Genomic DNA, 20,738 nt, shown 5'->3' with positions numbered 1-20,738 from the left:
CCACTCCCTCAACTGGCCTGACATCCCTGGGAAATTGAGGTGGGGGTCAGGTTGAGGACGGTGGTAAGTTTTGGTCTCCCTACCAAACAGTAGCAGCTGGGATCCATCCACAAGTGGTCTCAATGGCATGATTCAGAGGGGCAGCAGTAGGGCATTTCCCACATATTTTGCATTGGCCAGGCAACCTTTTCTACCTTCTCCTCACATCCCCTGTGATAGCAGCCAATTACTTCAGCATCCATTATACAGACAGTATTTATTAAATGTCCTTTGTGCTGGTCCTGGGGAAGCAGAGAGGAGCCTGACACAGAGTCTCCCCTGAATGTTTATGAAGTGGGTGGGGGCAGGGCAGTGAGGTGCGTGCACATTGCCAATGTTCTCTCAACCCAGGGTAGTCTGTTCTTTCATTCACATGCCCTATCATGGGCTCACCTGAGTGTTTTGTGTCTTGTCTGTTCTGGCTCAGCCAAGCAAAGTGAGGGGAGAGACCAGCTCAGTCTGCAGGCTTGCAGCAGAATGGAAAGATCTTAGAAGTCAAGCACTCAGCTGCTGCTGGGGAGAAAGTAAAGAAATGGAGAAGAGCTGCAGGTTAGGTTGGCAGTTTTAGAAGACTGGCTGTAGCTGGTGTTTCTGAGGTGGAGGGAGGGTATTGGGGTAGGGAGGGCTACTGGGAAGCATGCGGATACAGGCAGAGTCTCATTGTCTCCAGTTCCTCAATATGTATGCTCCTGGATTGGGGGTTCTCACCAAGTTGTTCTTTACAGCTAGAGTTTTCTTCTAGGCCCTTGGGGGAGAACTAAGACCAGTGGGTGGAAGCTCCAAGGAGGCACGTTTTGGCTTCCGGGAATCATAATGCCTCCATCATAGCTGTAGCTGGTAGGGCCAGGAGTTGGTACTGCCCAGTCTCTGATTCAGGCCACATGGTGACCTGTTGGCTCTAGAAGTGTGGATACCTGCTAGATTTCAGCCAGGGAGTAGAGAACAACGTATGTGATAAAAAGGCTGAGAGTGGGGGATCCCTGGGTCACTCAGCGGTTTAGCACCTGCCCTTGGCCCGGGGCCTGATCCTGGAGTCCCAGAATCGAGTCCCGCATCAGGCTCCCAGCACAGAGCCTGCTTCTTCCTCTGCCTGTGTCTCTGCCTCTCTCTCTCTCTATCATGAATAAATAAATAAAATCTTAAAAAAAAAAAAAAAGGCCAAGAATGCTGCACCATGTTTGTGGCAGGACAAGGTATGTAGGACCTCTCTCCATCCTGCTAGTCTTCCCTCTGACTTCCTGTTCCTGATAGCCAACCCAGACTCTGGACCCTTCTACCCCAGGCCAGCTCAGAGCCACCACACATGCACAGAGGGGGAGATCTTCCTGGGCACACCTCTGACCATACTTTTTCCTGCTGAAGCCTCCTTCAATAGCTATCTCCGCTAGGCTCCAGCAATGCTATTTCTTCCCCTTCGTTCAGCCTCAGGAATGTTTTTTTCCAGCCACTGTTGCTAGTCTCTGGCTGTCACTTCATACCTTGTTTAATTCCCTAACTGCCTTTCCCTCTGCATGCAAGTCTCTTCATCTGAGACATTTAGCACAGGGGGAGAGACAGCAGACTCTCCAGGCAAGTCTGGGGCCTGGGACAAGCTTGTTCTTCTTCTTCTTAAAGATTTTATTTATTCATTCGTGAGAGACAGAGAGAGGCAGAGACATAGGCGGAGGGAGAAGCAGGCTCCTCCCAGGGAGCCCGATGCAGGACCTGATCCCAGAATCCCAGAATCCCAGGATCATGCCCAGAGCCAAAGACAGATGCTCAACCGCTGAGCCACCCAGGCATCCCCAAGCTTGTTCTTCAACAGAACTCAGGCCTGGAGAATTGAGAGCTGCCATTCCTTACCATGAGATCTTGGACAATTCCCTGCCCCTCTCTGGTCCCAAGTGATTTGCTCCATTCACCTAGGAGTGATTAGATTTGACGCTGTCTCCTCATTGCCCTGAAAGTAACATTCTGTGTTCCTAAGTATCAAGTTTGTACTAAGATCTGGGGGATGGAGTTGACCTTTTCTGATCTAGGATCTCTCTTCTGGGGCTAGAACCTCCTCCCTGAAGATGCTTCCCAAATAAAGACTTAAAGCACTATGAGCCTGGCCCAAATGCAAGCCCTCCCAGAGGTCTATACTGAAGAGGACAGGGGAAGCTTTCTTGTAAGAAAGCATAAGCAAGCTGAGGCTCAGTTTCATTATGTGGAAAATGGGTTAAAAAGTGAGTAGCTATGACCTCCCTGTTTGGGTTAAACAAGATAGTGGATAGGAAATTCCTAAGACATATCAAGTGCTTGTGTGGAAAGGCAGATATTATTACGCTAATGATTATACGCAGAATTGCCTTTTGTTTTCTCCATCAAAGAACCAAGGAGGCAGACCCATTGCCTGGTTTCTTTGAAGCCCACTATTGGGTTTCTCTTCAGCCGAGTTCTGGGAGGAGTCAGCTAGGCTGTCTCTCTGTTGTCTTGTGACTTTGGGGATGCTGTCTCTACACTTTGGAGCTCAGCCCAGCCTGAGTTGCTGCTGGGTACAGGGTGTGGCTGGAGGTGGGGGCTGGCAGGGTTCCAGGGTCTGCAGTATAAGGGAACCCAGGATGGGAGGAAGCAGGCCAGAGCCTTGGTGGCTGCAACTCCAACCATGGTTTCTACCTTGCTCTCCTTGAGTGTCTCCCATCTGGTCTTGTGGGCTACTGGATTGATCTTGGTCTTAGGCTTCCTCAAGCTCATCCGTCTGCTGTTGCGGAGACAGATGCTGGCCAGGGCTATGGACAGTTTCCCAGGGCCCCCCACCCACTGGCTCTTCGGACATGCCCAGGAGGTATGTGGGGAGAAGGGGTTGAAGAAAGAAAACAGCTTCCTTTCCTGCAGAGAATCTAGCCTAATTCCCCAGGGGCCGTGGAGGGGGTCCCTATGCTTAGGTAGGGGGATGGTGGCCTCAGAACCAGTTTCCATTCAGCTTTCCCAGCAGGTCTCCCCTTCACTCCTGCCTTCTGACCTGGCCCTGAGAGTGGGAGCACATCAAAGTTGGAGCCCAAGTAGACCAACTCGAGACTCTTTCGACTCCTTCTCCGGATCCTTCTCGGGCTCAGAATTCATACAAAGCTTCAGTGATAGTATGGGAGAAAACCCCCAGACAGTCCAGTAGAACATGACTATCTTGTTTAGAGCTTAGGCACCATCCTCTTCGTTCTGTGTGGTGTAAAGTTTTCCATTTTAAGAAAATAAAAGTCAAAGCAGAGATGAGTGCTGTTACCTGAGAGCCCTCCTGAAACAACTAAGTGGTTGGTACCCCCAAAGGCGAGGTTCTCTCTGCCATGACTCTGGGCTGGCTCAAAACCATGGCATCTTCCTGGATTCAGATCCTGGCTTATCCTCTCATTATCTCAGGGTGCTGGGATCACCTTAGCACCTGTTGTCAGGAGCACCTCTAGCTCCCTGCCTCTATGAGATCTAGACAAGAGTTTCCTGAACACAGACCAAGGGGCATCTGCATTGGAATCAACTGGGAGAAGCAGATTCCTTGGCCCCCAGTCCCAGGAGATTCTAATTAACATATTGGAACTAGTGATCTGAATGTATTTGTTTTAGTAAAACATTTTTTTCCTCCAGGTTTATCCATGTTATTTGCATTGGCAGAATTTCTTTTATTAAATAAAAAAAAACTAAACATAGCTACCATCTGTCACCATACAAAGTTATTACAATATTACTGAGTATATTCCCTGTGCTGTAACTTTGCATCCCCATGACGGATTTATTTTGTAACTGGAAGTTTGTACCTCTTAATACCCCTTGCCTCTTTTGCCCATCTCTCCACTCCATTTCCCCTCTGGAAACCATTAGTTTGTTCTCTATGAGTCAGTTTCTCTTTTTTTGTTGTTGTTGTTTGTTTTATTTTTTAGATTTATATGATGAGGTCATGGTGAAATCATGGTATTTTTCTCTCCCATTTCGTTTAGTATAGTATCCTCTAGGTCCATCCATGTTGTCACAAGTGGCAGTATTTCATTCTTTTTTAAGGCTCAGTAAGATTCCACTGTATATATACCACATCTTCTTTATCCATTCATCTATTGATGGACGCTTGGGTTACCTCTATATCTTAGTTATTGTAAATAATGCTGCAATAAACAATGGGGTCATATATCTTTTTTTTTTTTTAAAGATTTTATTTATTTATTCATGAGAGACACACAGAGAGAGGCAGAGACACAGGCAGAGGGAGAAGCAGGCTCCATTCAGGGACCCCGATGTGGGACTAGATCCCGGGTCTCCAGGATCACACCCTGGACTGAAGGCAGCACTAAACCACTGAGCCACCCAGGCTGCCCTCATATATCTTTTTGAACTAGTGTCTTCATTTTCCCTGGATAAATATTCAGAAGTGGTATTACTAAATTGTACGGTACTCCTATTTTTCATTTTTTGAGAAAACTCTATACTGTTTTCCATAGTGTCTGTACTAACATACATTCCCACCAACAGTGCATGAGGATTTCCTTTTCTGTATATCCTCACCACGACAAATTATTTCCTCTCTTTTAGTAATAACCATCCTGACAGGTGTGAGATGATTTCTTATTGTGATTTTGATTTGTATTTCCCTGATGATGAGTGATGTTGAGCATCTTTTTATGTGCCTGTTGGCTTTCTGTATGTCTTTGGGAAAATGTCTGTTCAGGTCCTCTGCCCATTTGAAAATTGGATTGTTTTCTGTTTGTTTTGTTTTTGTTACTGTAGTTGTTGAGTTGTAGGGGTTCTTTATATAATTAGGATAGGAATCTGCATTTAAAAACCTCTCCAAAGGAAGCTTCGGTGGCTCAGCAGTTGAGGTTGAGCATCTGTGTTCGGCTCAGGGCACCGTGATCCTGGGGTCCCGGGATTGAGTCCTGCATCGGGCTCCCTGCATGGAGCCTGCTTCTCTCTCTGCTTGTGTCTCTGCCTCTCTCTCTCTCTGTGTATCTCATGAATAAATAAAATCTTAAAAAAAATAAAAACCTCTTCAAGCATTTTGCTGTGCATCTAGTTTTGGAAACCCAGGTATAAACGCCAGAGACTAAGGCATTCCCAAATACTTTTCTCCTTTCACTGTCTAGGGGATTCTCTGTCCTCCATGACTGATGCTGAGAATGAGCTTGACCTCCAGGAGAGGACTGCTCAGGCTTAATCTTGCTCTTACAAATAATCTCCTTCTCAGGATGGCTTAATAACCTAGCTGCATCCTGGAGAAACCCAGGAAAGGAAAAGATGAGTTAGGGAGCTGAATCAGACTCGGGTGGTGCTCTCAAGAAGCCTACTGTCTAGAGGGAAAAACAGACACCAAGGCCTTTCTTGCTCCAGGTTGAGTGAGATGCCTAACCAAGATTTTACAACAGCCCCATGTTCTGTATCTCAGTATTTACCTCGTTGGATTGTCATCTTCTGTTTACTTGTTCATCCTGCCCACTAGACCATGACCTCTGGAAGATGGAGATCCATTCTGATTCATCCCTGTACCCTCAGGGTTTAGCACCAAGCCTGGCACAGAGTGGGCATCACTGAATGAACAAACAGAGAGCATTGGGGAGTGGGGAGGGGCTTTGATAGAGGAGGCAGTGATGAAGAAGACAAGTGGAAAGATCAGGTGGGGTTCAGGAGAGGTTTGCTAAGCACGGAAAGGGGTGTGGGAAGGTTGAGGTCTGACCCTATGGGGATGTAAGGGGCATTTAGGGAGACCTTTGATTCCTTACCTTTTACATCCCTCCATTACTACTTGCCTCCACCAAAGCTAGGCTTGCCCTCAGCCCACGAGCTTTCCTAGGACAGGGACCTTGCTCCCCGACCCCATCTCAGAGCTGCCTTCTCTCTTCCCCCAAATACTCCCCCGGCTCCTCACCTTGAGAGTGTATAGAGGGCCTGGAACAGACTGGCTCTGGCTTCTTGGCTCTAACACAAGAATCTGGAGAGACTCATTACCAGGAAGAATAGGCAAAGGTAAGACGGGAGTTTGCTCTTCGGCCTACAAAGGTTTCCTGGGGAACCATGGCAGGCCTGACACCTTTGCCTTCCTCCAGGCTTTGTTACTTCTGCTGGGTCAGATCCACATCCGAGACTGAGAAATGTAGAGATAGGAGTAGGGGTTGTTTTTCAGAACAAAGACGAGGTTCAGAAAAGGCAAGATACTCACTTATGTCCATATATAGTAGTTCAGGAATTGAGTCAAGGCTGGGTGTAAGACTTGTGGCTTTTCATGCAGGACATGATCTGTCTGTACAAAGTAACTGCAAGTTTGATTCCTAGCCTAGTGATGGTGGGAGTAGGAAAAGAAGGTGGGTGGGTCAGAACTGTCCATCAGGATTAACTTCTTTCTTTTCTCTGGTTGCAGTTTACAGGCCCTGGAAGCAACATCCGTCTCAATTCTCAGATTGTGTCCCTTTGAGGTGGGGTCATATTCTTCCAGGGTCCCCCTTCTCCTACTCTGGGGCCCAGAGAGGACTTTGCACATAGTAGGTGTCCAGCCATGTTGTTGGTGTGAGGTTGGGAGAGGCCCAAGAATCTGGACCGTTGTCAGGAGAGGAGGAGAGAATGCCAGCTCTGAGCTCAGGAAAGGTGATCCCCTGAGACTGCATAGGCCTCTTCCCTGACCCTGCTTACTACTGAGATAGTTCCCTTGATCTTGTGCTGTAGAGTCTGAGGGTCTGGGGCTCTGGCTCATTTATATTCAGTAGACATTGATGGATCTTCACTATGTTTCTGCTCTGCGCTTCCCTTTCCTTGTCAACAATATGGAGATAAACATTTTTACCTTGTTGGGTTAGAAGAGAATCGAAAAAGATAATGTATAGATAGGTACTCTGCAAATTCCTGGAGAGATATCAAGTGTTAAATCCTTGTAGAGGGATTCTTGCTGCAAAACACTGTGAGGTATTTGCTTCCTTCATCCTCTTCCTTCCTCTAAAACTAACCCAGTCTTTGGGAGCCATTATCGGTTTGTCTTTTCTCAAACAACTAGATGATTAAGAACTCTGGGTCTGGACCTCTGCTGAGGACAGAGGATGAAGTAATAAGACTAAAGCTGGCCCTAGAGTGATCTAGTTTGTATGAGAGATGGATAACACAACATGGTGTTCCAGATCCATGGGTGCAGGCAAGGTATGCTAGGGTGAGCCCGGAAAGATCTGAATGTGGCAGTCCATGGAGGGAAGGAAGGATGGAAGGGTGAAGAACACTACCTGTGCAGAGGTACAGAGGCTGGAAAGAGCATTGAGTGTATAGGAACTTAATATGTTCAACAAATATTTGTTTCTCAAGGTCTATTATGTGCCTGTGCTCATTTTTCTATACTTCTGGAGTGGTGAGAGGGAGAACATGATGGAGAGGACGAAGCTGGAAGAAGGTGGGGCAGATCACATAGGACCTTGTAGGCCATGTTGAAAGGCTTTATTCTGAGTGCAACAGGGAACCTTGAAAGGATTCAAGCCAGGGGAGTGATGAGCTTAGAACTGTGTGGTAGAAAAATCACCTTGGTTGGGATGGTGGATAGATTGACAGAGGCCAAATAGGAGGCAAGCAGAGGCCAAATAGGAGTAGGACAGGGCCGAGGAGGCCATCCAAGCAGATGTTAGTAGAGTGAATAGTGAAACGGGGAGGAACAGAAGGTAAGGCAGGCTGTCCTGGTATCATGGGTATGGGAGAGGGGTAAGCCCTTTACCATAGCCAGATGTAAGGGTGTCAATGAGGTCCCCCACATGCACTAGGAATGGGGAGGGGGTAGGAGAGCCCTGGGAGCTTTGTTAAACTGTGGTATCAAAATAGATGGATCAGAACTGAATGTGGGAAAGTCACCAAAAGAGAGAAAAGGACTTGTCGAGCCACAAGACTGGATGGTAACGAGGAGGAATGAATTTCTAGGTCTAAGTGTAAACATGTGGCGATATGAGACCCAAGAAGGCTCAGAGCTGGCAGCACTTGTGTGTCTAGGCACAGGACCGTTGGATTCTGGATTTGAAGGGTTTCCCAGGAACTGCTACATCTGGCTCTCTTAGTTCTGGTTAGTTGATTTTCGGGTTTGATGGATTTGCAGAGGAGAGAGACAGCCTCTGTAGGACATCCCCTCTGGTGCTGCTATAAATAATGAAGAAAGCCCCATTCCATGTTTCTGGCTGGTGTCAGAGTGGATGGCAATTCCATTCTTAGGTATGTGAGGAGGGGTAGAATTGGAAGGAAGACGTACTGTGTTCATGTTTGAAAATGCTGGGTCTGAGGAGCCTGGAGGGTGTCATTCAGAGATGTCCAGAGGATGGCTGTGTCGTGTTTCCGGAGCTCAGGAGAAAGATAAACTGGGACGTGCTGTCAATTTTGGAAATAGTCTCAGGTAGATGGCAAAGGAAGCCATGGGAGTAGGTGAGAGCCTCCAGGGAGAAGGTGCAACCTAAGAAGAAGCCCAAGTCTGAAACTGGGGGAGCCTCAGTCTTTGATTTACAAATAATGGGTATAGAGCTGCTGTATCAAGAGAGGTGGGAAGACATCTAGGACAGAATTCAAGAAAGAGAGGGGGTGGGACACCTGAGTGGCTCAGCGCTTGAGCATCCGCCTTCAGCTCAGGGCATGATCCCCGGGTCCCGGGATCGAGTCCCACGTCGGGCTCCCTGCATGGAGCCTGCTTCTCCCTCTGCCTGTGTCTCTGCCTCTCTCTCTGTGTCTCTCATGAATAAATAAATAAAATTTAAAAATAAATAAATAAATAAATAAATTAAAAAAAAAAGAAAGAGAGGGCACTCGACTGTGTCACAGCAGCTGCAAAGCCTCTGGGCTCACCCCCCCTCCCCAGGAGGGCATTGGTCACAATAGCAAGACCAATTTTGGAGAGTTAGGGGCTGAGGAGGGAGGAAGTGAAACAGTGAGACAATTCTTTTGAGAAGTTATGAAAGGAGAAGGAAATGGGGAGGAGGAGACAAAACCAAGGGAAGTTTTTTGTTGTTGTTGTTTAGTAAGTAAGGGAGACTTGAGCATTTTTTAAATGCAGATGGGAAGGAGCCAATAATGAGGATGGGTCTATGATGTGGGAGAGAAAGGGGCTGACTGATGGGTGAAGTGCCTGAGGGGAGGGGTTGGAATCCAAAGGGACTGGCCTTGGACAGACCCTGGGCACTTCCTCTACTGGAACAGGAAGGAAAGTGGGGAGGCTAGGTCCAGGGCAGGTAGTTCTTCAAGTCTGGCAGTTGACTTTTAGGGACCTCTTATCTGATGGCTTCTGTTTTGTCCGTGAAGTAGAGCAAGGTTAATTTGCTGGGAGCAAGGAGTAGAGGGGTAGAGGGGACAGTTGGGGAAAGAACAGCTTTTGAGAAGCAGACAATGGTCAATGCTATGGGACTTTCTAGAAGGTATTTCTGCTGATCTCTGCTCAAATGTTCCCTAAAAGAGGCCTTCCCCAACCCTCTCAACTCCCTGTCTACAGTAGCAGCCCCCCTTACCTTTCTTTATTTTTCTTCCTAGAGTTATTACTACCTGAAATTGTATTGCTGATGTATTTTGTTATCTGTTTATTTCCTTTTCCCCACCTGGAATGTGAGCTTGGGGAGGGCAGGGCTTTGTCTGGCTCATTACTCTTCCCCCAGGAGCCAGCATCATGTCTGGCACTGAGAGTGGGTACTCCATGCCCACTTGCTGAATGCATGAATGAATCCCTGGGGGATCCAACTCAGGGCAGCAAAACCACTCATATGAGGTGAGGACTAATGTCTGCATCCCCATGGACTTGGGCACTTCTTGGGCCCATGCCCTCCTGCCTTCTTAGGTGTCTGGATGCTTCCCTGTGCTTCCCCCACCCTCAATCTAGTCATTCTTGGGGCTGGAGCTCATCCTCGGTGCTGAAGTCAGAAAGGTGTTGGGGGTATAGCATAGGCTTTGGGATGGAAAGACCTGGACTTGAGAGTTGTGTGACTTTGGGCACGGCCCACCATCACTTCTTAGCCAACATGTGGTGTCTAGGAGAGACATGGTGACCCATGTCAGTCTCACTCAAAGTTCCTCTGCTCCTTCTCTTGATCCAGGGGTCTCTTCTGAGTTATGTTCACACCTGTTCACATGTACATTTGTAGTAGTACACTTGTATCTGAAAGGGAGGATGGAGAATGAAGTTGCCTATTTGTCGCCAGGGTTGGGGGGAGATGACTTGTCTACCCATGGGAGCAGTACATATTAGATCCCCTCCCTCTAGGCTCCCAATGGCTCTCTACTTAACTCCATAGAGTTTGTGTAAACTGAGTCCATTTTTTTATGGTTATTTCAGACATGCTGCCTCATCTCAATTTTTGTTGGTCCTTCTTGGTAGTTGCTCCTAACTGTTTAGCTTTGAATACACAACTTTACTGTCTTTGACACTGGTTGGGGCTGATGCACACGCTGAGTGCAGCCCCGTCTTGTGGGGATGGGCAGTGTCCTCAAGGTGGGGTGAGGGAGGACTGAGACTAGAGCACCCACAGGCACCTAAGGATGTCCATCGGGGAGGAGAGCAGATCTGGGCAATCCCAGTACTTCCCTGGTCTGTGGGAGCCTGGGTGGCCCCAAAAAGCAGATGGACAGTAACAGAGAAGACCACATGCAGTAACCAGGTTTCCAAGGGAATGGAAATGGAGGGGGTAACCCAGCTCAGCTTCCCACGTGACCTGAGACAAGGTTGGGTGAATCCTTTTTCCATGAGTGGAAGAATCTTAGAGCATGTGCAGAGTGAATTCTTTAGCATGGTTTGGGGGCATTTGGGAGTAGGTTGTGGCAGGAGATGCAGGGAGGAGGCAGATGTTGGGGAAAGGTAGACTTGAAGGGGAGGGAAGTACAAGTCAAGGGCTTACCTTGTGCAGGATCCAGTGCTAAGCTCTTCCCACAATATATCAGTGAAGGGCTTTAAATGCCCTGTGGCCCCAACTAATAACACAGGGCCTGCATGATTTAATTAATGTCAAAATAATCCTATAAAGTAAGTTATCATCCCCATTTTATAGATGAGGAGAGTAAGATGCAGAGAGCCTAAAGATCTTGCCCAAGTTCACTCATCTAAAAAATAGGGGAAATCAATATTCAAATGTAGACCTTCCAAGGTCCAAAGATTGCAGGCTGTGTTCCTTGGCTTCCTGGGTTCACATCCCAGCTCCCTGATCAGCCATTACTCCTCCTCCTCACAAATTCCAGAGCTCAGACTTTATTCTGAGGCCCATGGGCAGGGGACGGACGAGTTTTAAGCAGATCTCTGAAAGACTCCCTTTGATTAGGGTACATCCCTATAATGGAACACCATGCAATGAAAAGAGTTAAACATTTTGAAGGACAGTTAAATACACTAGTTTGAAAAGAAGGACAAGACACAGTAAATGAAAAAAGCGGGTTTCTGAAAAGTGCTTATTGTATACTCCATTTACAGAAAACACCTCTGGGTGAGTAAATGTGGCTAGAAAACCCCCCAAAGAGCACACACCATCCTCTGGATGGCCTCTCCAGCCTCAGGCCACCGTCCCACCAAGTAGCAGCTCCTGGAAGACACCCCACTTTGTCCTGTGCCAGAGCATTTGTGCTTGCTGTTTGCTCTTCCTGGAAGGCTCTCCTTGCTCTTTGAACTGCCAGCTCCTTGTCATCCTCCAGCTTTCACCTCAAATGTCCTCTCCCACCAGAAGCCAGCCTCCATCTCCCTAAGCAGCTTCCCCTGAAGTCTCTCTCTTGACGCCATGCTTGCTCCCTGCCTAGCACTTCCCGCTCTGTGTGTTCACGTTCCTTCATTGTTTAGTTGCATCGGTCTGCCCCATAGAATAAAGGGTAGGAGCAGGTCTGTCCCATGCCCTGAGATGTCTAGACAGTGCCCTGCACATAGCAGGTCCTCAAAAAATGAGCCCAATAACATAACAGTGTCGGAATTGAGCAGATTTCTGCATTGCACGGCAAGCTGGTGTTCTCTCTCTCTCTCATGAAAACAGTTAACAACAGAGAAAGAAATCTCTCGTGAGAGTAGGATAGATGGAGGGGTTGATGACAGGAACCAGATAGAAGCAGGTTGGTCAGTTTGGGGTTGTTGACCTCACCCAGGTACAGGAAGAGGGTGGCTTGGGCTTAGAGTGGTGGCTCCTGGGCTAGAGAAGGGACTGAGCCCAGAGAAATTAAGACTGTGACTAGCTGGGAGAGGGGTGCAGGGTGAGGCAAGGATGTTCCCAGTGTCTGTCTGGGCAGCCTCTCCTCTTCCTTCCCCAAAGACTTAGGGCCTGGCTGCTGACAGTGGGTTCCTGAGTATCCCAGCCTTCTGTCACTATTTCAGATCCAGCAGACGGGGAGCCTGGACAAGGTGGTGACCTGGGCCCACCAGTACGATTATGCCCACCCACTCTGGCTTGGACCGTTCCTTGGCTTCCTGAACATCTATGAGCCGGACTATGCCAAAGCTGTGTACAGCCGAGGGGGTGAGGACTCCCGGGAGAGGAGGTGGCTTCCTGAGAGCAAAGGGCTCAGGGCTCCAAGTGGGGAGGAGTCCTGGGCTCTGCATCTTAAGTCTGGGCAGCTAAGGTCCCATTGATCAGTAAGCCTCCTCTGGGTACCTGCTAGTTTCTGCATGACCCGTCTTCTCTTTCTCCTGCAGATCCGAAGGCTGCAGATGTGTATGACTTCTTTCTGCAGTGGATTGGTGAGTGGGCGCCTGCCTTCCCCGCCCTTGATGCTGGGTTACCAGGATCCTTCCCAGTCCCATCCCTCTCTGCCCATGCCCACTGAGTCTGTTTTCTCACATGGGACCGCCTGGCCCCCAAATGCGCCTCCTAAGATTAGCTGCTCAGTGGGGAGACAGGGAAAGAGACAAGAGAACGTCCAGCTGGCTGGGGAAAGTGGGGCTCAGGTACCTTCTCCTTCTGGGCACGTCCTCTTCCTTGGAAAGGCTGAGCAAGGGCTCTGGAAAATATGTGAGTATGAGGAACAGCTTCCTGGAGGAGGTGGCACCAGAGTATGATCCCAGGAGATTTTGTGGGTGGTGTTGGCCAGACAAAAGCCTGAGGAGAGGAGCGGCTGCAAGGCTGGGTGGCTGGAAGGTGGAGCTGGGCTGGGACATGCGGCTGGGCAAGAAGGACTGGGGTGGCACCCCCGGGCTGCCACGGATGGGGCAGGATTGTGTGGACTGATCAGCTTTCCCTCTGTCATCTCTTCCCCAGGGAAAGGCCTCCTGGTCCTCCAGGGGCCCAAGTGGTATCAGCACCGCAAGCTGCTTACACCTGGCTTCCACTATGATGTGCTGAAATCCTACGTGGCTGTGTTCACCAACTCCACGCACGCTATGCTGGTGAGCTCCCAGTACCAGGCTCCTGGAGGCTGTGGCTGCTGGGCCAGCCTCTCTCCAGCTCCAGTTTTCCCTGGGGGAGGGCGATGAGGAGATTCACCAAGTCCCTGAGACCTCATTCTGCCGGCAGTAGCAGTGCCAAGCTGCGTTGTTCCTGACACCTACTGCATACTGGGTGTTGACCAGGTGCTGAGGCTCCGAGTGGCTGGGCAGCCATGGCCCTCATGTCCACTGGGAGAGCCAGGCCCCCTTCTTCAATAGAGGTCAAAGGCCTCTATGAGGCCCAGGTAAGTCTCCTCTTGTAGCAGACTAGATGGATGCCTATATTTGATAATGCTAGAAAGGTCTTTCACATCTGGAAAGTGCCTCCTCCTCATTCTCTGCCTACCACAATTGCCTAAAATAATATCATTAGCAACTCATCTCTGAAAGGGATGCCCAAGGTCAGGGGTCAGGCTCTGAGTCTCAGGGCTGGATATTCCCTAGAAGTTACCCAGGCTAGTCTTTCCCCTTGCAGAAAACTCCTCCCCAGCATCATGGCAGGCCTGATTATACACAGGCTGTGCTGGGGAGATCCCCACCTCTCAGCTTTCCTCTTCCCTTATGTGAGCTGCCTGGCTCAGTGTCTGGTTGTGCTGCTCAGGCCTGCCTCGTGGTGCCACCCTAGCCTGAAGTCCTTACCTCTGCATTCCAGTGGGCTGGAGGCCAGGCAAGGGACTTGGTGCATGGGGGAGAGGACAGGTGTGTGTGGGTCCTTGAGGGAAGAGGCTGGGTGCCCAGCTGACCCCCTGACATTACCCTCCATCTCTGGGCTCCAGGACAAGTGGGAGGAAAAGGCTCGTGAAGATAAGAGCTTTGACATCTTCTGTGACGTGGGCTACATGGCACTGGACTCCCTCATGAAGTGCACCTTTGGCAAAGGAGACAGCAGTCTGGGCCACAGGTCAGGGGCTACTCGGGGGCTGACCACAGTCTCTACCCAGGCCAGCTCAGATGGGAGTCAGCAGGACCCCTGGGGCCCTGGTCTGAGAGGACATGGGGTCCTGCCCTAGGGAGTCCCAGCTTGGGCGGGGGTAGGAAGGCCTTCCCCATGGTGGGGAGACAGATTCTGCCTTTAGCAGGGAAGCTAAAGCGGCAGAGAGAGGAGGGCAGGGAGCCCTGTGGTTGGGCCCAGATGCTGGAGTGCAACGCCCCAGGTTCCACTGGGGGTCAGGGTCTGAAAGCTCCTCCCTGCTCTTCTCCTGTGTAGGGACAGTAGCTACTACTCGGCTGTCCGCGATCTCACTCTGCTGATGCAGCAGCGCATCGAGTCCTTCCAGTACCATAACGACTTCATCTACTGGCTCACCCCACACGGCCGCCGCTTCCTGCGGGCCTGCCAGGCAGCCCACGACCACACAGGTGGGCCTTTCCCACAGAGCCCACCCCACAGGAAGGGTCCAGTCTAGCTCCTTCAGGCCCCTCTGGGTCCCCTGCCATTACAGGATCTCTGTCCCCCTACGGGTAGAGGATGGGTCCCCCTGGCAATGACTCTCTGTGCTCCTGGCCCAGACCAGGTCATCAGGGAACGAAAGGCAGCCCTGCAGGATGAGAAAGAGCAGGAGAAGATCCAGAACCGGAGGCACCTGGACTTCTTGGACATTCTCCTGGGGGCTCGGGTGAGTGAGTGCACAGTTGGCCACCCCCACCGAGAACTTCTCTCAGAGCGGTCTTGAGGCCATTTTTCTGGGACAGGGTTTGCTGGACAGTGGCTGAGGCTGTTAAGCATTTTCCTCCTTTTCCTCCAGCAAATATGGCCTGCTCCTTGTCTTATGAACACATCAGCAAAGGCTCAGAGATGGCAAGGTGCAGGATGTGGCGGCTGTGGCATTGGGGAGAGACATAGTAGCAGGGAGATGGGTCACATGCTAGAGCCCTAAAGACCAATTCTAGACTTCTTTCTTTTTTGTCTGAGAGAGAGAGAGAAGGGTGGAGGGGTGGGGCAGGGAGGGGCAGAGGGAGAGAGAGAATCCTAAGCAGGCTCCAAGCCTAGCATGGAACCAGATGCATGGCTAGATATCACCACCCTGAGATCATGACCTGAGCCGAAATCAAGAGTTGGATGCTTAACTGACTGAACCACCCAAGTGCCCACCAATTCTAGACTTCTAAGACCGAAGAATCTTAGAATCTTGGATGCCATTCATTCATTCATTCATTCATCATTTATTCATTCATCCCTTTATTCATCCACTCTCCAAACTCACTAACCCCTACTCTGGGTTAGTTCCCATGTAGAAGAGGAGAAAGACCTGGCCTTGTCCCCCAGACATTTACAGTCTAGTGCAGGAGATAGGAGGTAGATGTTGACAAAGATCTCTCCTCTGCCAGGTGGCATTCTGAGCAGAATTGACAGTTAGGGCTGGGTAAGGTCACAGATCACTTGGGCAGAGGGATCAGGGAAGGTTTCCTGGAGTAGGAGGCATCCAAGCTCCTGTGCCTGGGAGGATTAGGAATCTGGGAGAAGGTCTCAACCCTCAGTCTGAAAAGGAGCTTTCCTCCCTTCCCTCAGACCTTCACTTGAGAACTGTTATGAGGTCCTGTTGGTACCTATCTCAAATGTCTTGGGCTGTCCCATTACGCCTTCCCTAACCCAGGATGAAAATGGGATCAAGTTGTCAGACGCAGACCTCCGGGCTGAGGTAGACACATTCATGTTTGAAGGCCATGACACCACCACCAGTGGCATTTCCTGGTTTCTCTACTGCATGGCTCTCTACCCCCAGCACCAGCATCGTTGTCGGGAGGAGATCTGCGAAATCCTTGGGGACCGGGATTCCTTCCAGTGGTGAGTGAGGCTGTGGGTGATCCCAGGCTGTCCTGTGTCTCTGTCCCAGGGATGTGCTGGGCTTATGCTACCCGGGGTCATCTTCAGATGATGCATGGCCATCCTGGAAACCAGGGGAGGATGGTGGCAGTTTCCTGCTCTCACCAGCTGTGGCTTCTGTGGGGGAGCTCTGAGGATACACGCCTGAGCTCATTCTCTCATAGTGGACCCTTTTAAACAGGACTGTTGACAATTTACAGATAGGAATCTGGGAGACCTTCTCCCAGATTCCTATCTGTCCTCCCAGGCACAGCTTGGATGCCTCCTACACCAGGAAACCTTCCCTGATCCCTCTGCCCAAGTGACCAGTGACTATTTTGTGCACTTACTCCTGTGGGCAGAACCTGACTGCCCTTCTGGATTGCTAGATGGAACAATGGGGCACTGGGAGAAAGAAAGAGAGAGAGAAAGAGAAAGAGAAGGAGAGAGAAACAGAGGAGGGAGTTGGGGATGAATACAGCTGGGATAGCTGGGGAGCTGACCTGCCACCCATCCTCCTCCCTGCCACCCATCCTCCTTCTGCACACCTGCCTTTGGATCGCCATATGCTTGGCCTCCTGTCACATATGTCATCTGTGCTACCTCCCACGTGGAGTTAGGTACACAACACAGCACAGAAAATGCTCAGTCCATGGGAGAGACTTTAGATTCACCTGAGGGAGACTAACCTATAGTTTCAGGATCTGAGATTTGGTGTCTCCACCATCCACTTTTATTGGCAGGTGTTGGAAACCTCCCAGGGTGTCCAGCCACGTGCCAGTGCTTCTGGGGGTACCAGGTGGGGAGAGGAGGAGAAGGAGCCAAGTTGCTGCCCTTTGGATATTTTTATTATTATTTTTTTAAGATTTATTTATTTATTTATTTATTTATTTATTTATTTATTTATGATAGACAGAGAGAGAGAGAAAGGCAGAGACACAGGAGGAGGGAGAAGCAGGCTCCATGCCGGGGAGCCTGACGTGGGACCCGATCCCGGGACTCCAGGATCACGCCCTGGGCCAAAGGCAGGCGCTAAACCGCATAGCCACCCGGGAATCCCTGGATTTTTTTTAGAAAAACAAACTCACATAACCCAAAATCTAGACAAAACCACCAAATGGAGTAAGGCTGAGAGGCCTCACGTTGAGAGCAGAAGAATCAGAAGGGGTGGCGCTTGAGTTGGCTTTCCTAGGAGAGGTGAAACTCAGATAAGCAAAGGAAGAGAGAAATAGGCCTTCCCGGTTGGTAACAACACGAACGCCACCTAGAGGCAGAGAGTAAAAATACTTATTCTCACTTCATCTAGAACTTGAAGCAACTTCAAGAACACTTATTCAATACTATAAAAAAGGCACAAAGGGAAAATGAGTAACGGTATGTAATACTTTGTGAATTCTAGTTGAAAAATCTCTTCTCCTAGTTTGTAAAATGCCATTTCATCTCCCCTAAGGTATCTTTGGATGAATATAAGTTCCCTGTTTTAATAAAGTCAAGTATATCTTAAAAAAAAAATTGAGGACTGAGTGGAAAAGCCCTAGGGCTTGGGGCTCTGTAATAAAGTGCTGTGCAATAGTCATGATTGAACCACATTTGGGACTGAGCTTCCTAGTGGCAAAGGGGAAACATAAGTTTTGTTTTTTACCTGAGCTTGTTACTGCATTCAACCAATATATATCAGCCCCTGTTTTTTTCCATCTTGTTCCACATGGGAAACCAGGTGGAACCTAAAGAATTGTCCCTTGTGGGGCTTCTGTGGGGGCCTTAAGAGACTCAGGAGTGGCATTTTCTTGATTGCTGGGTTCACATACAGCTCTAGGGTCCTGTGTCTTCCCTTCCTAGCAGTGAGGATGGAGAGGTGGAGAAAAAAGGAGCCAGAGAAAAAGAAGAACAGGAGGGAAAAAGGAAAATTGGAGCCAGATCCCTTGGGTCAGAGTGGCTACCCCATATCCAATCTGGTCTGTGCACTTGGAACACCTATGTCCGTCTCACCATTGGATGTGCCATGGTGGTTAAGGGGGAAAGATGGAGTTGGACCCTGTCTTCCTGTGGAATTCCCTTGCTTCCCATGCCCAGAAAGGTCTGGTTGTATTGCTGGCAGGGATGATCTGGTGAAGATGACGTACTTGACCATGTGCATCAAGGAAAGCTTCCGCCTCTACCCACCCGTGCCCCAGGTATACCGCCAGCTCAGCAAGCCTGTCAACTTTGTGGATGGCCGATCCCTACCTGCAGGTGAGTTGGAGTGGATCTGAGGGTGGAACTGGAGTCCTTGTGGATGCTTCTCTGACACTCTCTGTGCCTTTGGTGAATCTTTGCACAAGTGGGGAAGAGCTCAGGCTTTGTGGTTGGCCTGGGTCCAAATCCCGGTTCTACAATGTATGGTAGAGTGTAAATCCCTCTACCTCAAGCCTCTATTTCCTCTTGTATAAAATGGGAGCAATAAGAGTATTTACCTGACAGTGTTGTTGTCAGGATGAAAGAGACAATATTTGCCAGGGCTGTCTTATACCACCATGTAGGTTGTGCCCTGAGCAACTTCAGAAGGCACCATTCACATAGACTATGGTGATGTACAGTGCCCAAGCTATACAACTGTATGTGGTAGCTTTGTAAGGAGTGTTAAACTCTATCTGGCGCACAACATGCACCCAATGAATGGTTGATGTTGCTACTGATAGAATGATGTCATGAATAGTAACTTTCCTCCAATTATTTGAAAACAGAAAGTGTAATAGGCCTTGTTTTTCATACCTCCAGTCCTTCTTTTTCTCTCCCCATTCTATAAATGTCTGTGTTAGGTGCTGTGTCCAGTGCTGGGGCTAGAGGGCGTAGATATGATGATGATCGACAGCACTTTGATGTCTTGATGGTGGTCATGAATCCTCCATAACTGGCAGGGGTCAGGCAGGAGCTGGTGCCCAGTTAGAAGGACACTAGGAGATCCTGACACTGTGAAGACGTGGTGTGGCTATCCCAGGACCACCTAACTACCAGGCCTCTGCTCTGTCCACAGGCAGCCTGATCTCTCTGCATATCTATGCCCTCCATAGGAACAGTGCAGTGTGGCCTGACCCTGAGGTACCACACACCTGGACCTGGAGGTCAGATGGGGTGGGAGGTTATGGTGGTCACCCTCCCCAGGACCTGGTAGGTATTTAAGCAAGTCTTGTCCCCTCAGGTCTTTGACCCTCTGCGTTTTTCCTCTGAGAATGTGGCCAGACGCCACCCCTTTGCCTTCATGCCCTTCTCTGCTGGGCCCAGGTAAGGGGAGGACCAACATCCCCAGGCCCCCAGGACTGGGGAGGGAAGAATGGAGGATGTTGTGGGGAAAGCATCATTTTGGGAACTCTGTGATAAGGGAGCCGTCTCTGGGTTTTTGATGATCCTAAGGTAGGGTAAGTTCCAGGGACCCTCTTCTTGCCATTAGCATATTCATGTCCCTGGCAGTTGGTGGGCTGGCTGAGTCATTCCAAGAAAGGTCCCCCAACCGGAATTCCCAATGTGAATCTACTCAGTTGGGGACTCTCACTGTGCTCCCAAGATCTGTTTCCTAAACCCAAGTCAATCAACCAATCAGCCAATTATTCATCCACAAATAGTTATTGTTTTTTTTTTTGGCCACTAAGAGCCCTGAATTTGCTCACTCTGGACACCCCATAACCTGATGCCACCTTGTGCTGCTTACAACAGGAACTGCATTGGGCAGCAGTTTGCCATGAATGAGATGAAGGTGGTCACAGCTCTCTGCTTGCTCCGCTTTGAGTTCGCCCTGGACCCCCTGCAGCTTCCCGTCAAGATGCCCCAGCTGATCCTGCGCTCCAAGAATGGCATCCACCTCCACCTGAAGTCGCTACGTCTGGGCTCTGGGAAGTAGCTCTGCTGAGAGCAGGGTCCCAGGCAGCCTAGACTGTAGCTCTCCCTGGACCCTACCCTCCTCAGGCTGGACTGTAGAATAGCTGTGGCTCTCTGTCTTGGGAGGCTTGTAGTTTAGAAGGGAAGCAAGCACCCACATAAACAATCTCCCGGAGGGCAGTGCCATGCAGGCATATGTGTCCAGAAATGCTTAGTATATATGTATTCTAGAGCTTATTCATTCATTCAGCAAACATATGGTGAACACCTACTTGTTTCTGGAATCTTCCTTTATCTCCTATAATTGGCAATATTTCTAGAATATAGCAGAAACTTATATGCCAGTTGTGGTGACACAATGAATACAATGGAAGCTGTGTCTTGGGCTTCATGATTATGATCAGTCTCTCATGTACTCCCTATGAAAGAGGGATGGCTTTTGGGCTTTCCCCTTCACTGAGATATATGTCTCTGCTTGACTGTGTTTGTGCATGTGTGTAATATAACAGACATAAGGACAAATTGGGTAAACAAAATGGTACAGGGGCACCTGGGTGGCTCCCTTGGCTAAGCCTTTGGCTCAGGTCCTGATCCCAGGGCCCTGGGATGGAGCCCTGTATCAGGCTCCCTGCTCAGTGGGGAGCCTGCTTCTCCCTCTCCCTCTGCTGCTCCCCCTGCTTGTTCTCTCTCTCTGTCAAATAAATAAAACATTTAAATAAACAAACAAAAATA

At 49.5% G+C, this 20,738-nt stretch overlaps 1 protein-coding gene across 2 annotated transcripts; it reads left to right on the top strand.

The window, feature by feature from the left end:
- Window positions 1-2,607: 2,607 nt before the first annotated feature.
- Window positions 2,608-20,736, top strand: CYP4B1 (cytochrome P450 family 4 subfamily B member 1). Of its 2 annotated transcripts, none has more exons than XM_077845072.1 (12): window positions 2,608-2,845; window positions 12,305-12,446; window positions 12,623-12,667; window positions 13,185-13,312; window positions 14,128-14,252; window positions 14,559-14,710; window positions 14,861-14,967; window positions 15,946-16,136; window positions 18,253-18,386; window positions 19,168-19,255; window positions 19,333-19,415; window positions 19,845-20,008. In XM_077845072.1, the coding sequence occupies exons 1-12, from the start codon at window positions 2,666-2,668 to the stop codon at window positions 19,871-19,873; spliced, it is 1,404 nt and encodes a 467-aa protein (XP_077701198.1). In that variant the 5' UTR covers window positions 2,608-2,665; the 3' UTR covers window positions 19,874-20,008. The 2 variants fall into 2 exon arrangements, with proteins under 2 accessions (XP_077701198.1, XP_077701197.1); XM_077845071.1 differs by having other exon boundaries at window positions 2,610-2,845; window positions 19,168-19,232; window positions 19,845-20,736.
- Window positions 20,737-20,738: the final 2 nt, after the last annotated feature.

The sequence above is a fragment of the Canis aureus genome, chromosome 13 (genome assembly GCF_053574225.1).
Source record: "Canis aureus isolate CA01 chromosome 13, VMU_Caureus_v.1.0, whole genome shotgun sequence".
NCBI classification, from domain to species: Eukaryota; Metazoa; Chordata; class Mammalia; order Carnivora; family Canidae; genus Canis; species Canis aureus.
Note: the sequence above shows the minus strand (reverse complement) of the source record. Positions and strands in the feature narration are given on the sequence as shown.

Bases quoted from the DNA above. Each gene is read 5' to 3' on its own strand.
- CYP4B1 (XM_077845071.1), top strand. From the start codon at position 2,666: ATGGTTTCTACCTTGCTCTCCTTGAGTGTCTCCCATCTGGTCTTGTGG. The intron at 12,447-12,622 runs GTGAGGACTCCC...TTTCTCCTGCAG, and splicing joins AGCTGTGTACAGCCGAGGGG to ATCCGAAGGCTGCAGATGTG. The intron at 14,968-15,945 runs GTGAGTGAGTGC...TCCCTAACCCAG, and splicing joins ACATTCTCCTGGGGGCTCGG to GATGAAAATGGGATCAAGTT.